Source organism: Spodoptera frugiperda, chromosome 6 (assembly GCF_023101765.2).
Source record: "Spodoptera frugiperda isolate SF20-4 chromosome 6, AGI-APGP_CSIRO_Sfru_2.0, whole genome shotgun sequence".
NCBI lineage: Eukaryota > Metazoa > Arthropoda > Insecta > Lepidoptera > Noctuidae > Spodoptera > Spodoptera frugiperda.
The window spans coordinates 12,433,980-12,459,767 of NC_064217.1; the positions used below are offsets into that span (position 1 = coordinate 12,433,980).

General features: G+C 33.9%; 3 protein-coding genes across 3 annotated transcripts in view; 2 read left to right on the plus strand and 1 right to left on the minus strand.

Annotated features, from left to right (window-relative positions):
- Positions 1-1,665: 1,665 nt before the first annotated feature.
- Positions 1,666-18,349, plus strand: LOC118267673 (uncharacterized). Its single transcript, XM_050694201.1, has 17 exons — positions 1,666-1,875; positions 4,412-4,464; positions 4,618-4,790; positions 7,506-7,666; positions 9,118-9,554; positions 10,386-10,609; positions 11,031-11,133; positions 11,257-11,384; positions 11,736-12,026; positions 12,487-12,774; positions 12,862-13,361; positions 14,241-14,424; positions 14,756-14,951; positions 15,259-16,028; positions 16,342-16,534; positions 17,005-17,115; positions 18,238-18,349. The coding sequence occupies exons 2-17, from the start codon at positions 4,422-4,424 to the stop codon at positions 18,306-18,308; spliced, it is 3,873 nt and encodes a 1,290-aa protein (XP_050550158.1). The 5' UTR covers positions 1,666-1,875; positions 4,412-4,421; the 3' UTR covers positions 18,309-18,349.
- LOC118267685 (zinc finger protein 883-like) overlaps positions 17,993-25,788 on the minus strand; it is a 115,061-nt gene continuing 107,265 nt past the window's right edge. The window contains exon 6 of the transcript XR_007705353.1: positions 17,993-18,072. The gene's annotated coding sequence lies outside the window, so the exon portion shown is untranslated. The remainder of the gene's footprint in view (positions 18,073-25,788) is intronic.
- LOC118267473 (xanthine dehydrogenase-like) overlaps positions 24,762-25,788 on the plus strand; it is a 32,380-nt gene continuing 31,353 nt past the window's right edge. Inside the window, exons 1-2 of the mRNA XM_050694513.1 lie at positions 24,762-24,879; positions 25,412-25,581. Of these exons, the coding sequence (XP_050550470.1) occupies positions 24,837-24,879; positions 25,412-25,581 (213 nt within the window). The 5' untranslated portion in view covers positions 24,762-24,836. The remainder of the gene's footprint in view (positions 24,880-25,411; positions 25,582-25,788) is intronic.

Genomic DNA, 25,788 nt, shown 5'->3' on the forward strand with positions numbered 1-25,788 from the left:
TTGTGAAGCTTAATAATTAATTATAAGCTCATGTTTGTATATAAATCTTGTATTTTTTTATCAAATGGGCGATGCCGTAGACTTTAGGCAGACAGTTATACATTGGAATATTTTGACAGAAACTGCTAAGTAGTACCTATAATACTTAATCAAAATCAAAAGGTTTTATTTCGGTATTACACGATGATACATATGTAGTTGGTGGCATTTCCTTAGCATATGATATGGATGCCTGTACCGGAGTGCGCCGCTCTTTTATATCTTAGAAGTGTAATAAATACATTACTAAATACTTAGGTGTTATAATATTTTGGGACTACATGGGACTTATAACACATGGTGAAAAGTGGGTGTACATTGTATAGCGGCATTACGTGCCGTAATATACACCTCTGCCTAACCCTTCGGGGATAAAAAGGCGTGACGTTATATTGTTGTTTTAACGGGAAATGAAGCTGGCATTGATTCTACACGCTCATGTGCAAAAACCTGTAATTACATGACTACAATCACCTTTGATTAGAGCACTACAGATGTCACTGACGTCAGCTACAGCTAATGGGTCCCTTGATGTGATTTTAATGGACCAACATAAAATCTTACAAAAGGCCGGCTCAAATTGCCAACTGTGACAATTTTTAGCTTATGATTAAATAGAAATTTGATTTATTTTTGAGGCCTTATTTTGTTCGCTTGTTAACCATATGTGACCTTGATTTTGTTTGTGAAATATGATGATGATGTGATGTTCTGTCCTAACAATATGTTTCTTTAATAATATTTATTTAAGGTTCCAAATTGAATTATTGTGTTTTTCCACCAGTGATGTGCTATGTGGCTATGCTATGAAGATGTAATAGTTATGCGGTGAAACGATGTGACCGTTTCCATTGTTACTAAGCTATGTAACTACATAGCTCAGTGATATACAACAGTGCGAGGACGATGCGCAGCTTGGTTATGCCATGTATCGATAGTAGGAAAGCCATCTGTAGCATGCATAGTGCATATTTCCAAATAAAAAATATAACTTAGTTGAGGCCCTTTCCACCAGTGCTTTGCTATAAACGTAACATATCTCTGGTGGAAAATCGCCCTTAATTTGTTTTGATTTGAAAGATAATGATTTATGGTTAGATTGCCCAAAAACCTAAAGTTAAGTTATCTTATCACACACTGATCCATTAACGAGTGACGTTTATATTTTTATGCCATATTCGTATAACTTTTTTCGTATACATATCAAAATTCACAATAATAAAGTGATTGCGTACCGTTCGACAAAGGTACTTACGTACATTCAACGAATAAATTATTCAATTTCTGTTAGAAATCGATCGTTTTGAATGACATCGAGGACGGTTACTATTTTAAATAAAATCGAGATATTCCTAATGATATTAAGGAATATCTAGATACTAATAAAAATAATAGATACCTTTACAAAAATAAATAAATATTTATTCACACACAAAGCTCAAATAAACTTATTTTAAAACTATAAGGAAAAACTCATAAAAAATATCTATCACATAATATTTTCTATTTTAAAACTAGAAAACCGTATCTACCAATAATTTTAATACATTTTAAATAAGCAGTTGTTCGTTTTTCTATGCACGCACCTTTTAATGGCTGTACTTATTTCCATGGCTGTTACTGGCCAGTATTTTACTATTGCTTTACGAACAGTGACGTGTTCTAACAACCACACATTCATGTCATAGTCGAGACGCGAGTTCCATATTTAAAAATTAGTTTTGTTTTTTTATTTAGAATCTGTGCTTTAAGCGGGAATATATTTCTTTTTTTTTAATTTGATTTAGCTTATATGGAGATAGCATTAAAAGGATTTTGTTTTAAAAATTGGATTGTGTAAGTATTCAAGAATTTATTGAATCCGTAATGTACACAGGTGTTGGAAAATACAGTATTTAGTCACAATTATGGACCCTGTCGGGCACAGCTAATTATAAAATTCGTTGGAGAGAGGAAGGGCGTTTAGAAATTTAATATCGAAAGATTATGTTGGTTGTTGACTTAGCAGCTTAATATCGTATTAAAATGAATAAATTGAGTATTTGGTAATTTCAATATATTTACTCCATATCTATAGTACATAATACATCGGATTTTCTGAAATGAGATTTGCAACTATCAGTTTGTTCTATGTTTGTTATAATACGAATAATTTTTTTCTGTATAATAAAGTACCTAAGTATAGATTTTAAATTATTTTATTTATGTTTGATATATTACAAAAACTAAATAGTTTTTTTTTCATTATAATATTAATTTTAATAGCAGTTAGAAAGAGTAAAAATTATATTTTTCTTCCAATATATTTTAATTTTTAATCATGATTAGATACAAACTCCAGCAGATAAAGCTACATCATTATTTTTATTGATTTTCAGCTTTCTGGCTAAGATCATAAAGTTAAAAATGTATTAAATTAGTTTGATAGATTGGATTATCTTGAGTGCTGGCGTCTTTGTAATTATTTTTTCCATTTTAATTCCAATTAATAACTTTCTTTGTACTATTATAATACTTATTTTATTTTAATCAACTTCAATATAATTTCTATTTAATTTTACTATTTGAATTTAGGTTCAAAAAGTACAATTATACTTCAATTAAAGTTTCATAACTTGAATCTTGGTTAAGTACACCAGCTAATTATATTACATTAAAATACGTATGTTATTAATTACTTTCAAAATAGGGATGATGACGGGGTATACCAATTAAAAAGCCATTTATGCCCGAATACTCAAACGCTACTCAATTTTAAGACGCTCTCAAAACTAGTTCTATCCCTATCAATTCTTTATAAAATGAAAGAGATAGCACGATATTTAAGTACAACTTAAAATTGAGTAGCGTTTGAGTATTAGGGCATTAGTCTATAAGTTAGGTATTGAAAACATATTACATACGCATTTTTTTTATTTTATCGTATGAGATACTTAGATAAAACTAGGTAATTAAAGTTTAGAAGTGAGAGAATTTCTTTCACGTCATTTCTACCTATAAAACGTACCTAGAAGTAACGTCACGCGGTATTTCAAATATCAAATATATCTTCGAAAGTACTTGTATCCGTAAGAAAATAAAAAATACGTGTGTAATATTTTAAAATAATCTACAGGACGGGCATTAAAATAAAAATTAATCATCCTGCCATTTTATGGGGGCACGACAGTGACACCGCCAAGTCGAGTTTTATTTATGGAGATATAAGCAAGTTTAATTAGGTACTGATATTATAGTAGGAAGGTATGTAGGTGACGCATAAATAACTAACCTTTCTGACACCGCCTCACAAGGTCCTTATTTATAGGTATTATGTAATTACTAGCTGATGGCCGGGTGGACGGACTTTGTAATAAAGCCTACCTTACTCCTTAGTACATCAGCTACCTGCCAATAAAATTCTCGTCACAATCAGCCGAGCCGTTTCAGAGATTTGCCAGATCAAACAGACAGAAAAACAGACAATTATTGTAAAAAAATATGTATGTATTGTCCGTCTGTTTGTCTGGCTCTCTCATTTTATACATTTCGGAAGGATTTTTTTGGACAGGTAGCTATGTATTTAGAAGTAACTTACGCTACTTTTATTAGTTCATAACCAGCTAGTCAAAAACATATGCCAATAACTGGAAAAGTACTAGGTATTACAAGCAAATTTGTATTTGTAACAAATAAAAAAAATGAGCTTTGAGTATTGAAATAGACCGACAGATAAACATACGAATCTAAATTTATAAGTATACTTAATAGACCTTGAAACACACCATTTATCAACTTCAACAAACACTACCTACTAGGAAGCTGAAGGAAAAAATTGCTTCGTAAGTCTAATAGAACAGAATAGGTGATCTCAGTACTAATAACCGCTTCTAACCAGTTATTAAAAAGATACCCATACACATTATATAGGTACGTAAAACAAGCTTGTTTAGATAAGCAAGGTGCAGTTTAAATGACTTGCAATATTTGTCGGTGAATAAGTAGGTTATTCAAATATGCAATCTTATAATTCAATTGCAGTTAGTGATTAGAACGTGACTTGGCAATCAGGTGCGCGCAATGGCACCGAACTATTTTTTGTAGGAACAAAAATTGTACTAGGTGTTAGGTGTGAGAATATTTATTTATATAATTAGATATACATCACACTAATAATATTATAAATGTGAAAATTTGTTTGTTTGGATGCTTGTTCGTCAATCACGCTGAAACAAATGAACTGATTTGTATACAGACAGGGTATGTGCTGACTTAGATGATAGGATACCTTTTATCCTGCAGGAACGCAGGCGAAGCGACTGGCAGAAGCTAGTAGAAGAATAATATCCTATGTCCCTATTTAAACTTTTTTATTATTTGTTTTTTTTTGCAGCCATAATTAAATGGGCAACATGAAATTTAAAATCAACGGTACGCAGTACGAAGGTAAATATAAATGTTTATTTCTTTAATTATAATAAAATTATACCCAAATCTGCAATTGATACAAAAATATGCTAAACATCCCTGAATAATTTTGATTAATTTTTTAACCATAAAATTTATAAAATTATTTCTAATAAGAATCTTGTCTAACAGTGGATGGCAACAAAGCTGGTCCCGATGTATCCCTGAACGAGTTCATACGATCAGTGGCAGGGCTGCGCGGCACTAAGGCGATGTGTCACGAGGGAGGGTGTGGCGCCTGCATCGTCGCCGTACGCGCAGCCCTACCTCCCACCAACGAAGTCAAGACTTTTGCTGTTAATTCTGTAAGTACACATCATCACATCGTCAGCCTATAAGTGGCCACTGCTGATCAAAGGCCTCTTCACACACGGAGAAGGCTTGAGCATTAATCACCACGCTTGCTCAATGCAGGTTGGCGATTTCAAACTTATAATTAGAAATTATAAGCCCAGATTTCCTCACGATGTTTTCCTTCACCATTTGTCTGTAAGTACTGCTTCATAAAATAAATAGAAGTCGAAGTTAATGCACAAAGCATTCATTTGTCAGCCAAGCCAAGAAGGACTCATTGTCATCAGTGGTGACAGTTGTGGTAACTCATCACACAAATTTATCTCGCGGCTGTCATAAAAACCAAATAAAATATGTCTTTCCTAAGAAAAAACATCATTATCAGATAGTACCTCACTCATCACTCAGAACCTAACGACGCTATTTGAGAAACCAAATTGAGAACCTCCTTTTTTGGAAGTCTGTTAAAAAAATCATTAAATAATTCCAAGAAATGTATGTTTGTTTACTTAACTAAGCTCGTATTTGACAACATGACCTACATTTAATAAGAAAGATACCAATACCAATAGCTTTAAGCTAAAAATGGAACCCCTACTCATAAGTCCCTTACATAGACACACACATACAAAAAACATCTTAATACGCGAATGACTTATAAATATGACAAAACGGTCTAAGTAGAACCTATACGAATACTCGATTTCATCCAAAGAAAGTCCATTCATGAGAAATATTATGATATTCTTCAAAAAACGTTTTATTGGAAAAAAATGGTTGATCTTAGCTCATTACGTTACAATCGTCAAAACGTCGTCAGGACGACCAATATTAATGTATGGTAAGCGTTTTATCTCTCCGAATTAGGTAGAACATATTATTTTTCATAACAGGTATAAGTAACTGGTATTATATAGCAGTACGTTGTTTTTTATGGTAACATGTTTTTAAAAATAAGTTACTTTATTCTTTTCTGAATTCCAGTTCAAATCAGTCACAGCTGGAATTAATAAATTGCGGACCAAATAGCAGAAAAAAACTTCAGTAGCAGCCGGTTACTAGGTTATGTCATTGTCTGTTATCGGAATTTAAGTAGTAGGTATACTCGTTTAAGCACCTTAAGAATGTATTTTTGTGCACCAGTACCAAAGGTATTTCACTAATAACCGTAGGCTCCCAAAAATTAGGTCCTTAAACAGGAACATATCGACAAAAGATATACACCTACCGAAAATAATAACAGACTGTTTTTAAATAACTACCTGTTATAACCGATACGTTTTGAAACGATAACAGAAAGAACAAATATAATGTTTCACTGTTACAACCCAAGTCTGCTTTGAATCTCTACCATTGCTTTTCGCTTTGTCCAAAGTTCACCTTTGATCCGTTGGCCTTTACATTTGTCTGTACAAAAAAGCTTATATGTTTTATATACGTAATGCTAATGATTATATTAATGACAAGCAGTTTTTCAAATATGTTGGTTTATAATATCGTAAGTGTACTTACTCGCAAAGCTATTTAGTTTGTCCAAATATTTTATAGTTATGTTATCAATATGATAGGATTATAAGGATACTTGGTATGTTTGTTGGTGAAAAGTGGGTATCACAATGCGTATACCAATAAATTCGTTCGTTATGATACTAATATCGAGCTTGTTTTATGGTATAAGTCGGTAAACGAGCAGACGTATCACCTGGATGGTAAGCAATCGCCGCCGCCCATGGACACCCAAAACAGCGTTACAAGTGCGTTGCTAGCCTTTTGGGAGTTAGAAAATTAATGGTTATTGGGGCATTGGGGATCCTCAATTGAAAGGGGGTGCAATTGGGCCTCCGATAACTTCACTCCTACAACGAAACATAACGCAAGCGTTGCTTCACATCTATTTTGTAAGGCCGTAGTAACACTCCGATCGAGCCGGCCCATTCGTGCCGAAACACTTGGTAAACACACGTGCTAGTAAAATCAAACTTTAACTCATTTTCATACTACATACACAATATATTATGTGTATAATACATATTTGTATACAATAACTATTATCTTAATTTTCATATACACCCACAATGGACGAAGATAAACAGATATAAAAGCCTATATACACTCACTTAGTAGTTTCTAAGCAGTTAGACGTTGTAAACATATTTTAGCTAGTACCTCAAGTCCTGGCCTTCCACGAAATAATTTGAGGTCGACTGTTTCTATCCAGAGCCATAGATCAAGGTTCACAGGGGTTCTGACTCATAGCAGGAGGACACAGGGTGGTTTTTAGACAGTAAGAGTCTGACGCTCTTTCTCACCTCGCCCAATGCGGGAGAAGTCAATAAAATGACAACTATTTCTCTTAGAATTGATGTTTTTTACACTAACAATACAATAGATTTGTAGTTTTAATAAACTTTAGTAAAGTTAGTGTAGCATGGATTTCCGCAAAGTAACGCCTGATTCTATTCTATTTATTGATGTTTTTTGCAAAGTATAATTTTATTGAAATAATTTCTATTGTTTACAATTATATGACGGCTATTACTGAATGACCCGAAGAACAATACCCACCAACACCACATTTGGGTAGGCCGAGCAAATGCTCAAACTGTCAGAATATAACTAAAAGTAAAATGACTAGGCCAAGTCTCAAACTTACAATATTAAAATAAAAGGTAAAGAAAGAAATTAAAAAGATAATAAATATATTACACATCATTTCTCCTTTCCAGTGTCTCGTGTCAGTATTATCGTGCCATGGTTGGGAGATAACAACTGTCGAAGGTATTGGGAACAGGATCAAAGGATACCATGACATACAGAGTCGACTGGCCAACTTCAATGGCACCCAGTGTGGATACTGCTCTCCTGGATGGGTCATGAATATGTACAGGTAAGGTATACTTCTAAAACTAAAATGAATTAGTGCAAGGGCTTAGTACGAGTTTTACTTGATCGACACGTAAATTACGTTCGGTGTTCTGATTGGCTTGCTACAATGAATCAACCAATCAGAAAGCTAAACGCGGTAACGTTTTGTTCTCGTTAAACCCAAAACAACCTCGTGCTAGGTCTTTGTAATGACATTATCATCATTTTTTATGTAAGTATATCAAACCGTCATAGTTTAATATAAAAATCAATAAACGCAATTTTAAAACTCATAGGTCTTGCTGTGAGTATTCGAGTCAAACTTCAATTCAATACACAAAGTTCAATAGCTAACTTTGGCTTATCGATCACTGTTGCTAAAATTAGATACAACAGTTTATAGTGGTTGTATTAGATATGACTAACAATACTATGAAACAGCAAAACGTTGCCAAATCATTCGAGTAATATTTCCTAGTATTGCATAATATATATTTTTTGTTACCATTATACTCACAAACCACTCGAGATGAGTTCTGCTTACTACATGGTTAAATAACAAGTAAAACCACGTGACCTTATAAACTTTTTTTCTCAATTTTAAGCTAAGTCATGAAACAAGCGTATCCTTGAGCGGTAAGCGTTGAAGGAATACTAATATTTTACGACATCGTAACAAGTCGATTCAAACTAGTTCACGTATCGCTATTCGTCGCATGAAATTCTGATCTGTGAACGTGGATAAATATTTTCACGGCTGAAATGTCTTACGAGTATTTCAAGTACTGTATAATAGGCGTCAGGATGCTTTTCCACCAGAAATGTGCCACACATAGCACGCATCTTTCCATATAAAAAAACGTAGCTTAGCTGAGTCCGTTTCCACCAGTGCTAAACTATGTGTATCAATGAATATAATTGGTGGAAGCCAAACGCATTCACAACAACGTAGCATAGCACATCTCTGGTGGAAAAGCACCATAAAGCTAGATTTTCGACTTTACAACAAACTAATAACGTTGAAATCTATTAGAGATAAATATATTGGAGTGCCTAGGTTGAGCAGCTCACATGTTGTACTAATACAAAGTAAAATTGAAAACGGTCAGACACTAAACAATGAATAAAATTCGGCCGTCAACCATTTCAATATATTGCTTTTTATATTAAACATAAACGCCACCTGACTATTTGTGCCCAAAGAATTCCCAAATTAAAGAAAAGTATACAATTTATATTTTAAAGAAAGCAAATAATAAGCATTTAAGTTATTCACACAATATTATGATGCATTAATCTGCGTATACTATTTTAAATGTCCAATATAACGGCTGCACGGGGAAAAGCTTTTTTAAATAGTAAAGCAGGCACTCAAAAATATCGAAACGAAAATGCACGTTTACTGTGTTGTCAAAGTCAAAATTAATGTTGTAATTAAATGTTGTTTTTCAAAAATTAAAAATTAATTTTCAGTTTATACGAATCGAAGAACAAAGCCTTAACTGCAGTAGAAATTGAGAACTCCTTCGCTGGCAACATGTGCAGATGTACTGGATACAGACCCATAGCGGATGCCTTCAAATCATTCGCCACAGACGCCGACCTGACTCTTCTGAACAAACTCTGCGACCTTGAAGAACTAGACATTATCAAACGATGTGGACTTGAATGTGCCAAGAAATGTAGTCACAGAGACAAATGCTTTAAACACAGTGGAAGAGGTAATAATAGTAATGATGATGCTGAAGAATCAGATGATCAAGAAAAAGAATTCGTTCATTTAGACGATGATAAAATGATGGTTGTTGAAACTGTTAAACATACATGGTACAAGGCTTTCCATTTGGCTGATGTTTTTGATATTGTGAAGCGTGGACATTATACTTTCGTTGCTGGGAACACTGGTCAAGGTAGGGTAATTTGTTTCTTACATCTTCAAATTACATTTATTTTTATTATCTGAAAACAAAAAGAAGATATACAATGTGATAGGGCTGAGACTTCTAACCCGTTAAGGCTGAGTACTACATCTAATTTTATCGACAAAAAAAATAATATGGGGGTTTGAACCCCTAATTGAAAATATTGAAAAATAGTGATTTTTTCGGTAAGAATAATTCACAAATGATTTTTTTTCTCACCAAAACATTATCAAACATATGAAAAAAGTAATGAATTAGTTAGCCAAGGTTATTAGCTACCGTTTGTCATCTTTTTTTTGTTTCTACGACGCATACAACCTTTGATATCAAAAAAAGTAAAAAAAATATTAAAATAGCCATAATTTTTAGGGGGAGAGGATTCGACCCCTTCGACCCAGGACTTTTGTCGATAAAATTAGATGTAGTATTCAGCCTTAACGGGTTAGAAGTCTCGCCCCAATCACATTGTATATAGTATTTATTACAACGTAGTATCCCCTCTTCTATTTCTTAAAAATATCTAAATAGCCAATAATTCTTTAATTGATTCAGTGATAAAACCTAGTTTCGCTTGGCAGTCATGTTTGCTTTACTCGATTAGCGAAGCTTATATATATTATGTACTTATGTCTTGAATAGACGAGAAAAATATCGTGAGGAAACCTGGGTTACAATTAATTTCTAATCGTTAGTTTGAAATCGCCAACCCGCATTGAGCAAGCATGGTGATTAATGCTCAAACCTTCTCCGTGTTAGAAGAAGCCTTTGGTCAGCAGTGGCCACTTATAGGCTATTAATGATGATGATCTCTTTTTCCAGGAGTTTACCACGTAACAGAGTATCCACGAAATCTCATAGATATATTTAGTGTAGCTGAACTCAAAGGACACGTGATTGATGTAAACCTTATAATCGGAGCTGGTATGACACTCGCAGATATGATGGAACTTTTCCTAGATCTATCAAAAACTAGAGAAGAATTTTCTTATCTGAAACAGTTTTATGATCACATGGATTTAGTTGCTCATGTACCTGTTAGGAATGTAAGTAAAGGATAATGGTTTGTTCATATAAACACCAAAGTTTTATCACTACATAGTATAAAACAAAGTCGCTTTTTCTGTCCCTATTTCCCTTTATATTCTACGCAACGGATTTTGATGCGGTTTTTTAATAGATAGAGAGCTTCAAGATGAAGGTTAATGCGTAGGTATAATACATGCATAATATATCACCATTGCACCCATACGAAGCTGGGGCGGGTCGCTAGTAGTTAATAATGTCTTAATTTTTCAATCGTAAAGGGAAATGAACAATGTTTTTTTTTTTGTGATAATAAACCTGAAATGAAAATTAAAGAAAGAAATAAAGATGTTAGCGTTATTGACATTGAAGATTGAAGTTACGTATACATAATTTAGTAACATAAAATTGCTAATACATGTTTGATGCTTTTTCTTTTAGATTGGAACGATAGGTGGTAATCTAGCGATGAAGCATGCTAATAATGATTTCCAATCAGACTTGTTCCTTCTTTTTGAAACTGTTGGAGCTATGATCACTATTGGTAAGAATGCCTTTACTTAAACCTGATAAGTATCACTTAGCCTGTATTCAATATATGTCTTGAAAGGAAAAACATACAAAAGTTCCCACAAATGACTTCAATATTGTGTAAAAATTTTTACAGCGGAAAGTTTGACAAAAGAAGTGAGTATGAAATTGCCAGACTTCTTGAAAACATCTTTGGATTCCAAAATTATAAAGAACATTATGCTACCACCCCTGTCACAGTGCTGTGCGGTGAAAACGTACAAGGTATGCTTTCATTTCCTTGTATATATCAGCACATGAACCTACTCCAATCTTCTATTGAATTCCGACTTTATTGCAATAATGTTAGAGTTGAAAATGTATTGGGAAAAAATAAGAAATTGGTGTAGGTTGATTTGCTGAAGTTTATACAATACGTATAGTATTTTATGTGTTTTGTGAACTTTACTTTATGCAAGAGTTTCGTTACTCCCATATTCATTTTGTTTGCGAAAAAATCCAAGATTCTTCAGTCATTATATTTTTGGTTGTATAAACCTAGAAAATTCATTTAAAAAATATATGTATACTTCATGACTTTTACAACGAATTAATACGTCTTGAATTATTTCACAGATCATGCCTCGAGCCCAAAATGCGCATGCCGTTGTCAACGCAGGATTCATGTTTAAATTCAAACAAAACTCAAATATAATTGAAAAGGCATCCATTGTTTATGGAAGCATTTCACCAACATTCATACATGCTACAAAAACTGAAGAAGTATTGGTTGATAAAGATCCTTATACTGATGAAACTCTGCAATTAGCACTGAAAACTCTGCATGATGAAATAGATCCTGAGGAAGCACCTCCTGAACCTTCAGCAGCATACAGGAAGATGTTGGCTGTATCATTGTATTATAAGGTAAGTGACCTCTTAACGACCTATAATTATAGTATCTAAAAAATAGGCGAGGAAGTACTAAAATCATTAATAAAAGTCAAGAACATAACTCTTTAAAACCACAGTAACTAACTGCTTTCCCACACAACTTCAATAAAATATTGGCTAGATTAGATCAAACTAACAAACACTAAGTCAATCTTAACCAGAGCAATATTACCACACTTCTACGATATAACTATCGAAGCTCATCCATACTTTTAGCTGTTTTTCATAAACACACGCTCTTTAAAATTAAATCATTTTGCTTATGTGGGTGGAAGATGTAAACCTGTGGTTAATTTCAGAGTTTATGCATTCAATAGAAGCGTTAACATTATATAACTAAAAAATCTAATAACTATTACTGATTAATTACGTAGCACCGCACTATCTTATTAAGGTTGCATTAAGTATTAACCTAATAATTCAATATTTCCAGGCAATTCTCAGCCTTTGTCCCAGCGACAAAATGAATGCCAATTACAAATCAGGAGGCGAAGCCATAAAACGGGGCACATCAAAAGGAACACAATACTATGAAACCGATAAAAGTGTTTGGCCTCTGAACCAACCTATACCAAAAATAGAAGCACTGGTTCAATGCAGCGGTGAGGCAGTATTTGCTAACGATTTGCCAACTGAATCCGATGAAGTGTATGCCGCTTTTGTTACTGCTGATGCCCTCCCTGGCAGTATTATCAAAGATTTCGATACAACAGAAGCTTTCGTAAGTATCAATATATTATTTAACCTGGAAGTTAAGAATAATTTAATAGTACCAGTAGATATTATTAGTGACTTAATATATTTTCAGAAATTGGAAGGCGTTATTGCCTTCTACACAGCAAAAGACATCCCAGGAGAAAACACATTTACTCCAGCCAATATACCCTTCATAGAAGTTCAGGAAGAAATTTTATGTTCTAAAGAAGTTAAATTTCATGGGCAACCGGCAGCAATCATTGTAGCTAACAGAGAAAAGACAGCAAACAAAGCAGCTAAACTCGTTAAAATCGAGTACTCAACTGTAAGCAAGAACAAACCTCTTCTAACTATAGATGAAGTAATCAAATCTCCAGAAAGAAGTAAAAGAGTCAGATCAGATCAGAACATAGAACCTTCTGATGTTGGTAAAGATGTTAAAACTGTTATCAATGGAGAATTAGATATGGGTGAACAGTATCATTATTATATGGAAACACAGACCTGTGTGACCAGGCCTACTGAGGGAGGGATGGAAGTGTTTGCAGCTACGCAGTGGCTAGATTTGACTAACGTTGCTGTAGCTCAAGCTCTAAAAGTTCCTGTCAATAGGTAAGTGATGATCTAAAACAATTAATAGAACATAGCCAGCGATTTATCTGATCTGGACTACCGGGTTTACCGGGGCTCCGGCTCGAAAAGTAGGATTAGGAACGTTGTGGTTTTTAGTCAGTAAGAGTCTGACACTATCTTTTGCCTCGAGAAGTCGTAGGATGATTTTTTCCCTTAACCCGCCATTGGTGACCTATATGTCTATGACACCGAGTAATTTATTCTTACCATCAGGTGGGATTGTAGTCAAGCATTAGTTTTTGTCGAATAAAAAAAAAATTAAAAACTAAGAATAATTTTTAAACTGTTTATCGAATTAGGTTGCGATTTCGAGTAGCTGCTTTACTACACCCCCTCTACCATTAGTCCACCCCGCAACAGCAATGCGGGCGTGTTATTTTTTTGTCCTTTCTATGAAATTTATGAATGGCATTTTGTGTCCTTCCAATGTCAATGGCCTATTTTATATCCTTTCTAATTCAAAATATCTATCTAAAAAATCTAATAATAATAAAAAAATAATACATAAACCACAAAATCACGGTGCAGGAGACCAGGGTCACTGACTAATGTAAGACAAATAAACGTCAACGTCACCAGTGGCGGGTTAAAAAAGCCAGCGATGTATGTAATCCTTAAAGCAATTGTTGAACGATGCACGCATTATAAGATACAAACGCTTTTCACTAGTTACGATAAGGTAACAAGATACTAATGGTTAAACTAGGAGTAACTGACTGAAACGTACTAATCCCATTCCACGAATTAAATAACAAACTTGTTCAATCACTGTAAGTGATAGAATTATTCCTTCTTAAAGTAGGTACGAGTACCTGTATTAAAATTGTATTCATAAATCAGACTTCAATTTCATTTCAGTATAAACGTAATAGTTCGGCGAGTAGGAGGTGGTTATGGCGGCAAAATATCTCGGTCCACTCAGATATCATGCTCAGCGGCCCTTGTCACTCATTTAACGAACAAAACCTGCAGAATGGTTCTGCCATTACAAACAAACATGGGATCTGTCGGCAAACGAATTGGCACTAAATGTAATTTTGAGGTAAATGATAAAATTTTCTTAGACATTAGTAATACATTAGGAGTGTTTCGTTGCGTGTCGTGTGTGTTTTTGTACCTCTGCTAGGTGAGCATTAATTGCGGGCAGTAAGGTGGTACTGCAAACCACATGCTGAAAATACATCTACAAGCGGAATAACAACTAAAAAATTATTGTATTGTTAGTGTAGCATGGATTTCCGCAAAGTAACGCCTGACTCTATTCAATATATTAAATAGATCATCACCATTAATTTCGATAAAGATAATGAAAATAAACACTGTGTACTGATCGACGATGATAAAAATAAATGACAAGAATATTTTTTTCACAGCTTGGTGTCAACGCCGAAGGAGAGATTCAGTATCTGAAGAACACTTTCTACCAAGATGGAGGATGTTCTTACAACGAGGTCCTAACAGCTATCACGACTCATCATTTCTACAACTGCTACAATCCTATGAGATGGGGCATTTCTCCCTTCAGCGTGTTGACAGATAAACCTTCCAATACTTGGTGTAGAGCTCCGTGTAAGTATTACTGTAAAAGTATTAAAATTTTAGTCTCATATGTTTAACGAAAATAATAAATAATTTTCAATGCCAGCGGCGTTAGAGACATTAAAATTGTATAATTTACATAAATTGAAATAAATTATCAGCAATAATAAAATTGAACAATAACGAATTCAAACTACACGTCTACAGATTTTCACTAATATTTTCAGACTAGCTAATTTGCATGTAATTTCATCGAAATCGTTCACATTTTTATATCACAACTATTGAATTGATTTGTTAAAGTTTGTAATAAGTTAAAAAATATTGTCACCTTTAGTTTCAGCAGAAGGCGTCGCTATGATAGAATACATGATGGAGAGAATAGCATTCAGTTTAAAACTAGATCCAATAGAAGTGAGACTTCTAAACATGAAGCAAGAGAACAACCCAATCCCAGAAATGATAAACCAATTGAAAATAGACTCTGAATTCGACGACAGAAAGAAGAAAGTCGAAGAATTTAATAAGAATAATCGGTGGAGGAAACGGGGTATTAAAATGGTACCGTTGACAGTTGGTATAATTTACACAGGACTGTTCAATGCTATAGTATCAGTTTATCATGCTGATGGGTCGGTGGTGATAATGCATGGAGGGATTGAGATGGGCCAGGGTCTGAATACTAAGGCAGCTCAAGTTTGTGCTTACGCTCTTGGTATACCGTTGGAGAAAATAAGCGTTAAAGCTAGCAATAATTTCACGTCTCCAAATGCTATGGTTACTGGAGGCAGTGTCGGTAGTGAATGCGTTGTCTTCGCTACTAAGAAAGCGTGTGATGTTATTAATGAAAGACTTAAACCTATAAGAGAAAAACTGGATGATCCTAGTTGGGAAGTACTAGTAGAAGCTGCATTCAAGGCTGGAGTAGATCTTCAAGCTAATGGTACATTCAATCTTAGTGAGGGTGATGCGAAACCTTATGATGTTTACGCTGTTGGTGTTTTGGAAGTTGAAGTGGATATCTTGACTGGTAACCATGATATAATACGGGTTGATATTCTGGAGGATACTGGAAGGAGTTTGAGTCCTGAAATTGATGTTGCTCAGGTACATACCATTGTAATAAATAGATGCAAAAGTGGACTTATTATTTAGTCTCATTTAATGCAAATGTTTTGATTTTTCCAATTGAAATCTAATTACTTAAAAAATAAAATAAAATATATTCTAATTACTTTATTTTTTTTATAAAATTATTTAATTCTAATTACTTTATTTTATAAAATTGAATTCCAATTACTTTATTTACCAAGTAAGCTTTGACTCAGTACATTGATTGCATATAATTTTTTTTGACAATGGTCCATTTTACGACATCACAATGGCTACTTAACTAATCGTACATAATATTGTTTTATAGATTGAAGGAGCGTTCGTCATGGCCCTAGGATACTGGACATCGGAGAAGGTGGTCTACGACGAGACCACTGGCAAGTTGCTCACAGACAGAACCTGGACCTACAAGATCCCTGGCATAAAGGACATACCAGCTGATATGAGGATTTATTTCCGTCGTAACGCCAACAATGAGTTCGGTGTGCTGCAGTCTAAAGGTATATTTTGAGGAGCATGTTATGTAACAAAAATATTGTAATCAAACATTAATATTTTTATGATTATATTTTCTACTTATACAATGTCAGGGAGCAAATTTTAGGATTAAGAATGTAAAGTGAAATTGTCTTCAGAAAAAGTTTCATTACGATTATCACAAAAAAACCATGATTCATATAAAACCTATCACTGTTTATTTTTTATATTCGAAAATATTGTGTAAAAGGTTTTTTTTATTCTTTTACAGGTTATTTAGTTACAACTAAACTATAAAACTTTAAAACTAATAAAATAAAAGAAAACTAAACATCTAAGCTATGACAGATTTTTAATTTATTTATTTTTACAAATAATCCTAATAATACTAATTAACCGTATACCTATAAGACGATAAACTTATGTACCCACAATCTAAGCAAACTTTAAGTTATGAACAGAAACCAAAACCAATTTTTATTTTTATTCACAGCAACCGGAGAGCCAGCGTTCTGTCTAGGCGTGGTGTTCCTCCTTGCTATTCAGGAGGCACTTCAATCAGCTCATCAAGATGCCGGCCATGACCCCAGGTGGATAGATATAGGTACGTACCTTGTAATATTATATTGTTACATTGATTGTGACCAATCAAATATTCGCAGTGAGACGTGGACTAGATCCACCTTGTTGTTGGGGAATAAAGTCGTTTTTGGGTTAAAATTATAATGTATTATGTTTGTTACTTTAATATGTATTTAAAAATATAATCTACAATATAAAAATGAATTGTAAAATGGATTGTTAAGCGCAAATCTTGAGGACAACAAAACCAATCTCGCTAATATTGTTTTGTCCGTGTAAAATTAATGTTGAAACCGAAATCAAATCAGTCAATAAAGTATTAGTTATAATGTTATACAGGATATCAAATTTAAAAAAATCTTATTTCGATCAAAACGCAAGTCCTTACCACATAGCAATTAAATATTATTTAATTCAATTAACAACCAAACATTACATTCAAAGCCAACAAAACAAGAAAAGAGATACTTAAATATTAAAAAAGTGGCATTAACATTGTAAAATAATGGCATTATCAAAAACCTTTGGCGGAATTGTTAAAAAAACACTTATCAACATTATTCAGCCTGTAAAAGACAACAGTAGCCTGCAGGCTTACACGAAATAAGCAAAAAAATTTTTTCCAAAGAAAAAATATCTGTACAATGTATGAACAATGTTGAAAATTCTGTCGACAAAAATTGTACCGTATATCGCTGAAATTGTCACATGTTTTTTAACTGTAAACATATAAATGTGGACACTGTTGTTTTATGTTCCTCCACTGTTCCTTAATATGATAATAATATGTGGATTCTATATTACATTCTTATATAATGATATGTGGATAACAATTAAGGACCTTGACGGGCACGTAGCTTAAGGACTAATACTAAATATGTGAACAATTGTTTTTAAGATTAACTAGCTACCTCCGCGCGGTTTCACCCGCTCTGCTCGGTTCCTATTGATCGTAGCGTGATGATTTATAGCCTATAACCTTCCTCGATAAATGCGCTATCCAACACATAAAGAATTATTCAAATCGGACCAGTAGTTCCTGAGATTAGCGCGTTCAAACAAACAAACTCTTCAGCTTTATAATATTAGTATAGATTAAGAATTATTTTTGTAATGTATCTTAATACCATTTTTATTTTTTCAGGCACTCCATATAACGTGGAAAATATTTTCATGGCGGTCAACCACAAGATTGAAGATTTCAAACTAACTTAAAATATCATAACTAAAAACAGTTCATAAATAAATGTAGTGTTGTCGCTTGTTATATTTATTTTATTTTTTTTAATATATTTTATTATACTCTTCAAAATGCATACAGTTTTCGAAAGATATTAAAATAAAACTCAGATATTGTCTTGTATTTTGCAAGTACAAGTACTTAGAATGAGTTTTATTCTCCTTGAAAATGCGTCAGTTTTCGCGAAAAGATATTAAAATATGACTAAGGTATTGTCTTGTCATGTTCGTGCGAGACACGCTTGACTGTCTACGATTATATACTTTCTACGAAAGCGTAGTTGATGTAGTATGGAAATGAGTATAGCTACATAATTTTTATGTATGTATGTATGAATATTTAAAAAAGGTCATGTCAGCAAAGAACAGAAAAATTAACTAAAAACAACAACGTCGCTACGTCCACCCACGCTATTCATGATGAAGAGTCCCTCTGTGACTCGAAACTAGTAGAGCTTTTCCCAATATATTTACGTAAGTAAACAGTTGGTTTTAGTTAATTTAGTATGTCTGACAATAGTTATTATAAAAATGGAGAGCAGAGTTTCTTAATGCAAAAACCCTCGATTTTGTGTGTGTATGTCTCGGTTTAAAGAGCTTAGGCATAGTCTACTAACTTTCAATTACCTAGCTAATACCAAAATTCAACTTAAAATACCAAACTAATCATAAGCCCACGCAAACACATCATGCGTTTAACAATAATATGAACTTATTCAAAGTTCAATAGAATCAAACCAGCCAAAAATAGATGAAACTTCATGAGATGTTTATGTGAACTTTTCAGTCAGTTTCGATCCTACGCCTTGGGCTGAAGAGGGATAATACGGCGACTTTACAACTTGTTTCGATCCAAAAATATCCCGGACATACGAGAAAACTTAAACTTGACCTATGTATATTCGTAATGTATTCGATAGTATCACGCCTCCGACTTTTTTATATGAAGACAGAAATAAAAAAAGAAAAACAGTTTATTTGCACCGTTACAAAAATAATTTATATAAAATAATTGATCCCAAATAAAAAGTATACACGGCACAAAAAAGGCTAGTACTCAGCTAAAATGAATATCTTACGACTTCTTTTTTTTTTAGAAAATATGGAAAATCATCGAAAATACGAACTCCTTCTACTCTAGTTAAGGGGTCTGAACTCTTGCTGGCTGAAACGGAACTGGGGAAACAGGGGAACGAAGAAAAGGGAGACCGTTCCTACTTTAGTTCCATGCCAAGCCTTAGCAGGGCAATGACTTCATCTGTAGTGGTCTGATTGCTCATTAAGGCGCGCGGAACGCAATGCACCATACGCTCGGGTCGGCTCCGGTCGGGCATCGAGCTACCCTTACTCGTCGTCCGCAGACCCTCACACCTTGATATTACGACAGAGCAGAATTATCGGTTGATATAAAGTTCTAATCACACTGTACATTTGTTAGTTTTATAAAGTATTTTAAGGTAAGTGGATCAAATATTCATTTTGCCTACTTTTCCTCAGTGAATATGCAAGCCCACTTACTTAGACGTTCACTAAAACTTGTTTCTTAACGTCATGTTTATTTTGAAACATTTACCTTATTCTATTACATTGTAGTTTTAGGGATTTCGCCTCGTCGTTTTGGCTTTACGTGGGAGGTCTCTTTGTACTGTAGTGGGCAGTACAATGTAATAATAATATTTTGTACCTTAAAAATATACGCGCTTGTAATAGCAGGTTCTACGAGTATTACGAAAATAGCCTGTTAGACAAGTTTGCAAAGAAGAATTTGGAGTAAAAAGATTTTGCACGGTGTATTTTGGGACAATGGTTTCATGGAACTTGGTTCAAGTTCCGTCACCAAAGTTCTTGTGGTACGAACAACAGGGGGCAATAACCTGAAAAACTTTTATGAGTTTTGGTTAAAAATGGCGGAAAAAGTGCCATCTATACGAGGTGACAATATTAAAATTTTGAAGAAGTACATTAAATCCTGCTTTGTCTAGTTCAAGTTATATTTACAATGAGTGCATAAAACTAATAGTTGGTCTATTAATCATTTTTAAAATTTGAATAGGTCTTAATAATGATACAATGAGACTAAAATGTAGATAGAATTTCTAAATTGTACATAATTTGATTCCATTCAAAATAATAAGGAAATTTCAGCTTAATATAAGCTGACCTAGATCAAAAATATATACATTTAGATTATGTTAAATACGTAGGTATAGACATAATATATTATCTAGTTTTACATATCTAATTCCAGAACACCAGAGACGTATTCATCCCGAAGGCAAAATAGGCCTAGGACGCCAGGTTACAGAGTGTCGATGCGAGACGCACGTGCTCAACTGCCCATAGAGTGGCAAAGGGTGCCAAAAGAAATTAGGGACCCCTATGAGAGCTCTAGGTAGGTTTGGTCTACTAAGTGAACCTTCCTTTAGGTGCAAAATGGTGGCCACTGGGGAGGTTTTACTTAGGTAAAAATTCCACACTCCCTGGTTTTTTTCCCAAAAAGAAATAATGTTGAAGGTTCCCCTCGTCACAAAAAAAAAATGGTACTTGCCCAGGGCGCTCTCTAGATTCAATCCATCTTTGCAGAATACTCAGTGCCGGGAAAGGGATCTAAGTAAATACATTTTGGACATAAACCGATTAACACATAGTCCTCGCACTTCAATACTACAAACTGGGTCTTAGTAGAATATACTGAACGCCGAGCTGAATTCCAGAACATAGTGAAGTAAGAAGAGGCTTCTGAACTTAAAAAATAGCATATTAAAATAACTTTGGCCAAAAATGACGATCTTGTTTTAAGGAATTGTAAGAAATATAAAACTTATGAGTATACAAAGAAAGTTTATTTGGTAAAGATGTTTGTAATCATGAGTACAATCACGTGTTTAAATATCGTTTACTAATTTCTAGTCACCCTATATTCGATCCATAAACAGCATCGCGAAAGCATCTTGCTCGTAAATCTTAAGTAAAACAGTCTAGATTAAGTTCCACTCATTTTTCACAAACAGCATATTTAAGAAACGTCTTGAAAAATGACTTTACAACATTGCTTAAGCAATCTGCATCTGAAATGCAGTAAATTAATGACTTCTTTCTGTGAAACAGTAAAAAGCTTTTAAGATGGCTACGGCACAAGTTGCATTTCATCAAATATAATTAAAAATACATTACTCTCTTTGAGATTTTGCTTTCTGTAAGAGAAACTACTCGTATGTTGAATGTTTTCTCATTTATTTTAAGCAACGTTTCTGGAAGAACGTTTTTAATTTGAGAAGTAGATTTAAAATATAAACTTCGTCTTTTGGCCTGTCGTCTATCCATCTTGCCTCTCTATACTCTATGTTTATTTGTTGATTTAAATCTTTATGCACATAAATGTGTACATATGGTGGGCTTAATACCGTAGATACCATGTATGCCGAAGACGAATAAGCCGTATAATCGCCACACTCACAGTCGTTTAAATTACTTAACCCAGTCCTTAGCAATTGTTTTCAGACAAGAACCTGGTTTACTAAGGAATAGTTTAAGTAGTTATTAAATCTCTCTAAGTACAGCATAGCTGACTGAAAGTACTGAATACCCTTATTTACATTTAGGAATAGGAAGAAGAGTAAAGGGGCCTTTACCCTGCAATGATAAATGATAAATGATAATTATTTATTTTGCAAATAAGTTACAATGTAACTCTTTTACACGTGGGAAAAGTGGGACGACCATGGCTAAAAATAAATAAAAAATAACATTTAGGGATAAAAATATGTTCACGTTATGTTCAACGTGGTTGAAACTTGTGCCAATGAACAGGGCACGTCGCGCAGAGTACGGGCACATGGCTGAAGGGACCGAAAAGTTTCAGACTCGACCGCGTACCACAAGAAGGGTTCACTACGGAAGTATTAACGACCTTGTAAATTCAACTACCTTCAGGTTAAATGGTAACAAACAGGGTAAGTTGTTACTTACGTAAATGCTTCTCAGTATAACATAGCTATATTGAGTTATGCGTAAGTATTTTTGTAGTTATAATTTTAATAGTTGTGGTTAATTGTAGTGTGCAACGTAGGTACCATATTGATAAGATTTATTGTAAAAAAAAAAACAAATTGTATGACAAGGGCACGGACCAAGAGTCCGTGGAGAATAAATGAAAACAAACTTTAAAAAAACTATTTTGATTTAGATTTTCATCAATAACGAAGAATATGAATACATAAATTAGTATCAGTAGAAACGGTCACATAGTTTCACAGCTTAGCTATTACATCTTCATAGCATAGCTACGTAGTACATCTCTGGTGGAAAAGTACCCTAATGAATGAATCCAATAGGCTAACTGTCTAGTCGACAATTAGTGCTAATTGAAATTGAAATCAGTGATTGATGACCATGTATTGATGTCACGAGTCGTTTTGGGGACATTGACTCTACCATGATCAAATACAAAGGACTCTACTCATACCTCAGAAACTTAAAGTATTTTTTTTGAAACATTGGTAAACGAGCAGACGTAGGGTGGTTTTCCGAAAAAAATCACAAAATGTTAACGGCGTCATTACCCTCAACCAAAAGTTAACAATTCTGCCGATTGAAACACAAAATTTGGTTTCAATAAAATAAGCTGTGACACTGCTCTCAACCAATCCGATAAAAATAAGGATAAAAATAAGCTACCGCGATGCTTAATAACGCAGGAGATTAATGATTTGTTAAATAAAAGTTAAAGTTTTTCGGAAAACCACCCCGTATCACCTGATGGCAAGCAATCCCCACCGCCCATAGACACTTGAAACACCAGAGGCGTTACAAGTGCGTTGCCGGCCTCTTAGTGTTTAGGAAATTAAGGGCTGTTGAGGAATCGGGAATTGGGAAGGAGGGTTAAAACAACACAAATATTTAATTAAATATGGCTTCAACTACACCCTCTATACCATACACCTTGACATATCCGTAGAACAAGGGGACATTCCAATGACACAATTTGCAATGAAAAAAAAATATATGTGGAAGTTACCGGCCCTCGGTACACCTGTGTGTTCCCACGTCTAAAAATATAGACTGATACACATACGTACCTACATACTGCGCCCAGTTCCATGAAAAAATGGTGAGCTATGCTCTTTTTTTTCAGAATAAAAATAAAAATTTCGCTGTCAAAATCGCTTGCGTGTTGTTTGTTATTTTTTTATGTAATTTATATGTAGATAAATATGTAAAAAATATTTTATAACTAAAAACTGAATCTTAAAAAACTTATATGAACTTTCAATAAGCATCGAAAATTGTGCAACTTGTGATATCTAGAGAGGTTTTTAGTGAAAATTTAGAGTTAAGAAATTAGAGTCTAGTAATGGCTTTTCGAGCCATTATCGCTTTTTGTTTTTTTTCACCCGCCTACGCCTTGGGGAAAACCATTCCGTTCCTACTCCTGCTTTTCGAGCCGGTGCTCCGGTAAATCCGCTAGGTAGTCCGCAGCTTTGCACATTATCGCCTACCATCAGTTTCGTACCAGAAGTTCCAAATTTCATTCCTGGACCAACATTAACAATTCCCCTAATTTAATGCACCAAAACACTCTGTATATAAAACTGACATTTCCTTAACAATTATCTATCTAATCAATTATATTATCAATGAATAGAATAAACCATAAGAACGCGACCGTAATGTAATAACTTAATTACTTAGTATTCCATATTAATTACAGACTACCGTCCTATAATTATGACATACTTAATTACAGGCCTTTATAAAGAACTTTTCTTTCCAAGTAATTAATTGTATTTTTTTAATTGTTCTTCTATCTAACATACTTTTCTTTTCCTACCTAATTATTATCAGTAATGTTATAATTAATTATTCTGTTGCTTACCCTTAATAAATATTAATCGTTTAATGAGTTTCAATTTCTGATGTTTGTTTTAATGAATTACTCATTTTATTCCTAGCTTTTTCATCTACCAAAATTGATTACTTTTCCGTTAGCCAACTAAAGAATCTTGGGTCTATTTTAATGCACTCATATTTTAATGAAATATTATCTTGATAGGCGTTTGTTTATTAAAACGCACGGTGCCCGTTTGAGCTATTCTGAAAAACAAAATTGCTGAACAAAAAAAGACACATAATGGTTCAATACCATATTAAAGACGAAAAACCAAAAACTAAAATAACAAACCAAAACCGCGAAAACATCTAGTATCAACCAACAATATAATAATGGCAACTAACAATGTTACAAAACGCACAAACCATTACAAAAATTACATAGCAAAGCATTAAACAATTCTTTTTATTATACACTTAGGTTAAGTCAACTCACAATATTACTAAAAGCAACTATTCATTAGGCCACTACCAATTGTATCATTATTTCCGCTAGCTACATTAAATTTAACAATATCTAATGTTGGATATGCCAGTGCCATTGGACATGGGTAAGAGGTTGGTACACCATAGGGACCACAAAGGAATCAGTGCGACGGCAGCCATCAAGTCACCATGGCTAAAATTGTGTTCAAAATCAATGGGGAACCGTTTGAAGGTAAATTGAGAAGTTAATTGTAACTATTACAGAGTCTCATTTATTTTTATAATAATAATTGTGAGACGTACTAAATTAAATAAAAATCACGGTTTACTCACGTATGGAGAATGGAAAAAAGCTCTGCTAGTTTCTATCTAGCGTCTGCGCATGACTCCCATGATGAAGTCCCTCTGTGACTGGAAACTAATAGAGCTTTTCTCCATTTATAATGCGTGCGTAAACCATGATTTGTAGAGCTTAATTTATTTTATACAGAATAAAAGAGCACTCTTGCGCAGTAAAAAATGTCTTTAAAATGACACTTGTCTGTCTTGTCTGATCCATCAATTCTATGAGCCTCGATCTTTCATAAAGCAAACATCAAATTCATCACTAACAGCATTCCTTTAAAAATTCGCAATAAGCATGACTTTTAATTTTATGAGCAAAATACTATTACTTCCTTGTTCCAAATCTTTATAGAGTAGTGAAGATCTTCTAGCTGATGATGATTTTCATAATGACAATCAAAATCCCACTACATTTCTAGCGGATGGAAGATTCAGTCCCGATGTATCCCTGAACGAGTACATTCGGACTGTAGCAGAGCTACGTGGCACCAAGGCGATGTGTCACGAGGGAGGGTGTGGCGCCTGCATCGTCGCCGTACGCGCAGCCCTACCTCCCACCAACGAAGTCAAGACCTTTTCTGTTAATTCTGTAAGATATTTCATAAAAACTGATTGATAATCTTCTTTTTAAATCAATTAAAAAATGAATCCGCTTTGCACACTTAAAAGACAGTACCCTTAGTATAAATTTGTTTTACGTTTAAAGAAATCCAAACGAGAGCAAGTTCGGTGATCTGATTGGCCGGCTTGAATAAACCAACCAATCAGATCGCCGAACGCACTGACGTTTTGTTTT

Bases quoted from the DNA above. Each gene is read 5' to 3' on its own strand.
- LOC118267673 (XM_050694201.1), top strand. From the start codon at position 4,422: ATGGGCAACATGAAATTTAAAATCAACGGTACGCAGTACGAAG. The intron at 11,134-11,256 runs GTAAGAATGCCT...AAATTTTTACAG, and splicing joins TGGAGCTATGATCACTATTG to CGGAAAGTTTGACAAAAGAA. The intron at 14,952-15,258 runs GTAAGTATTACT...TGTCACCTTTAG, and splicing joins TACTTGGTGTAGAGCTCCGT to TTTCAGCAGAAGGCGTCGCT.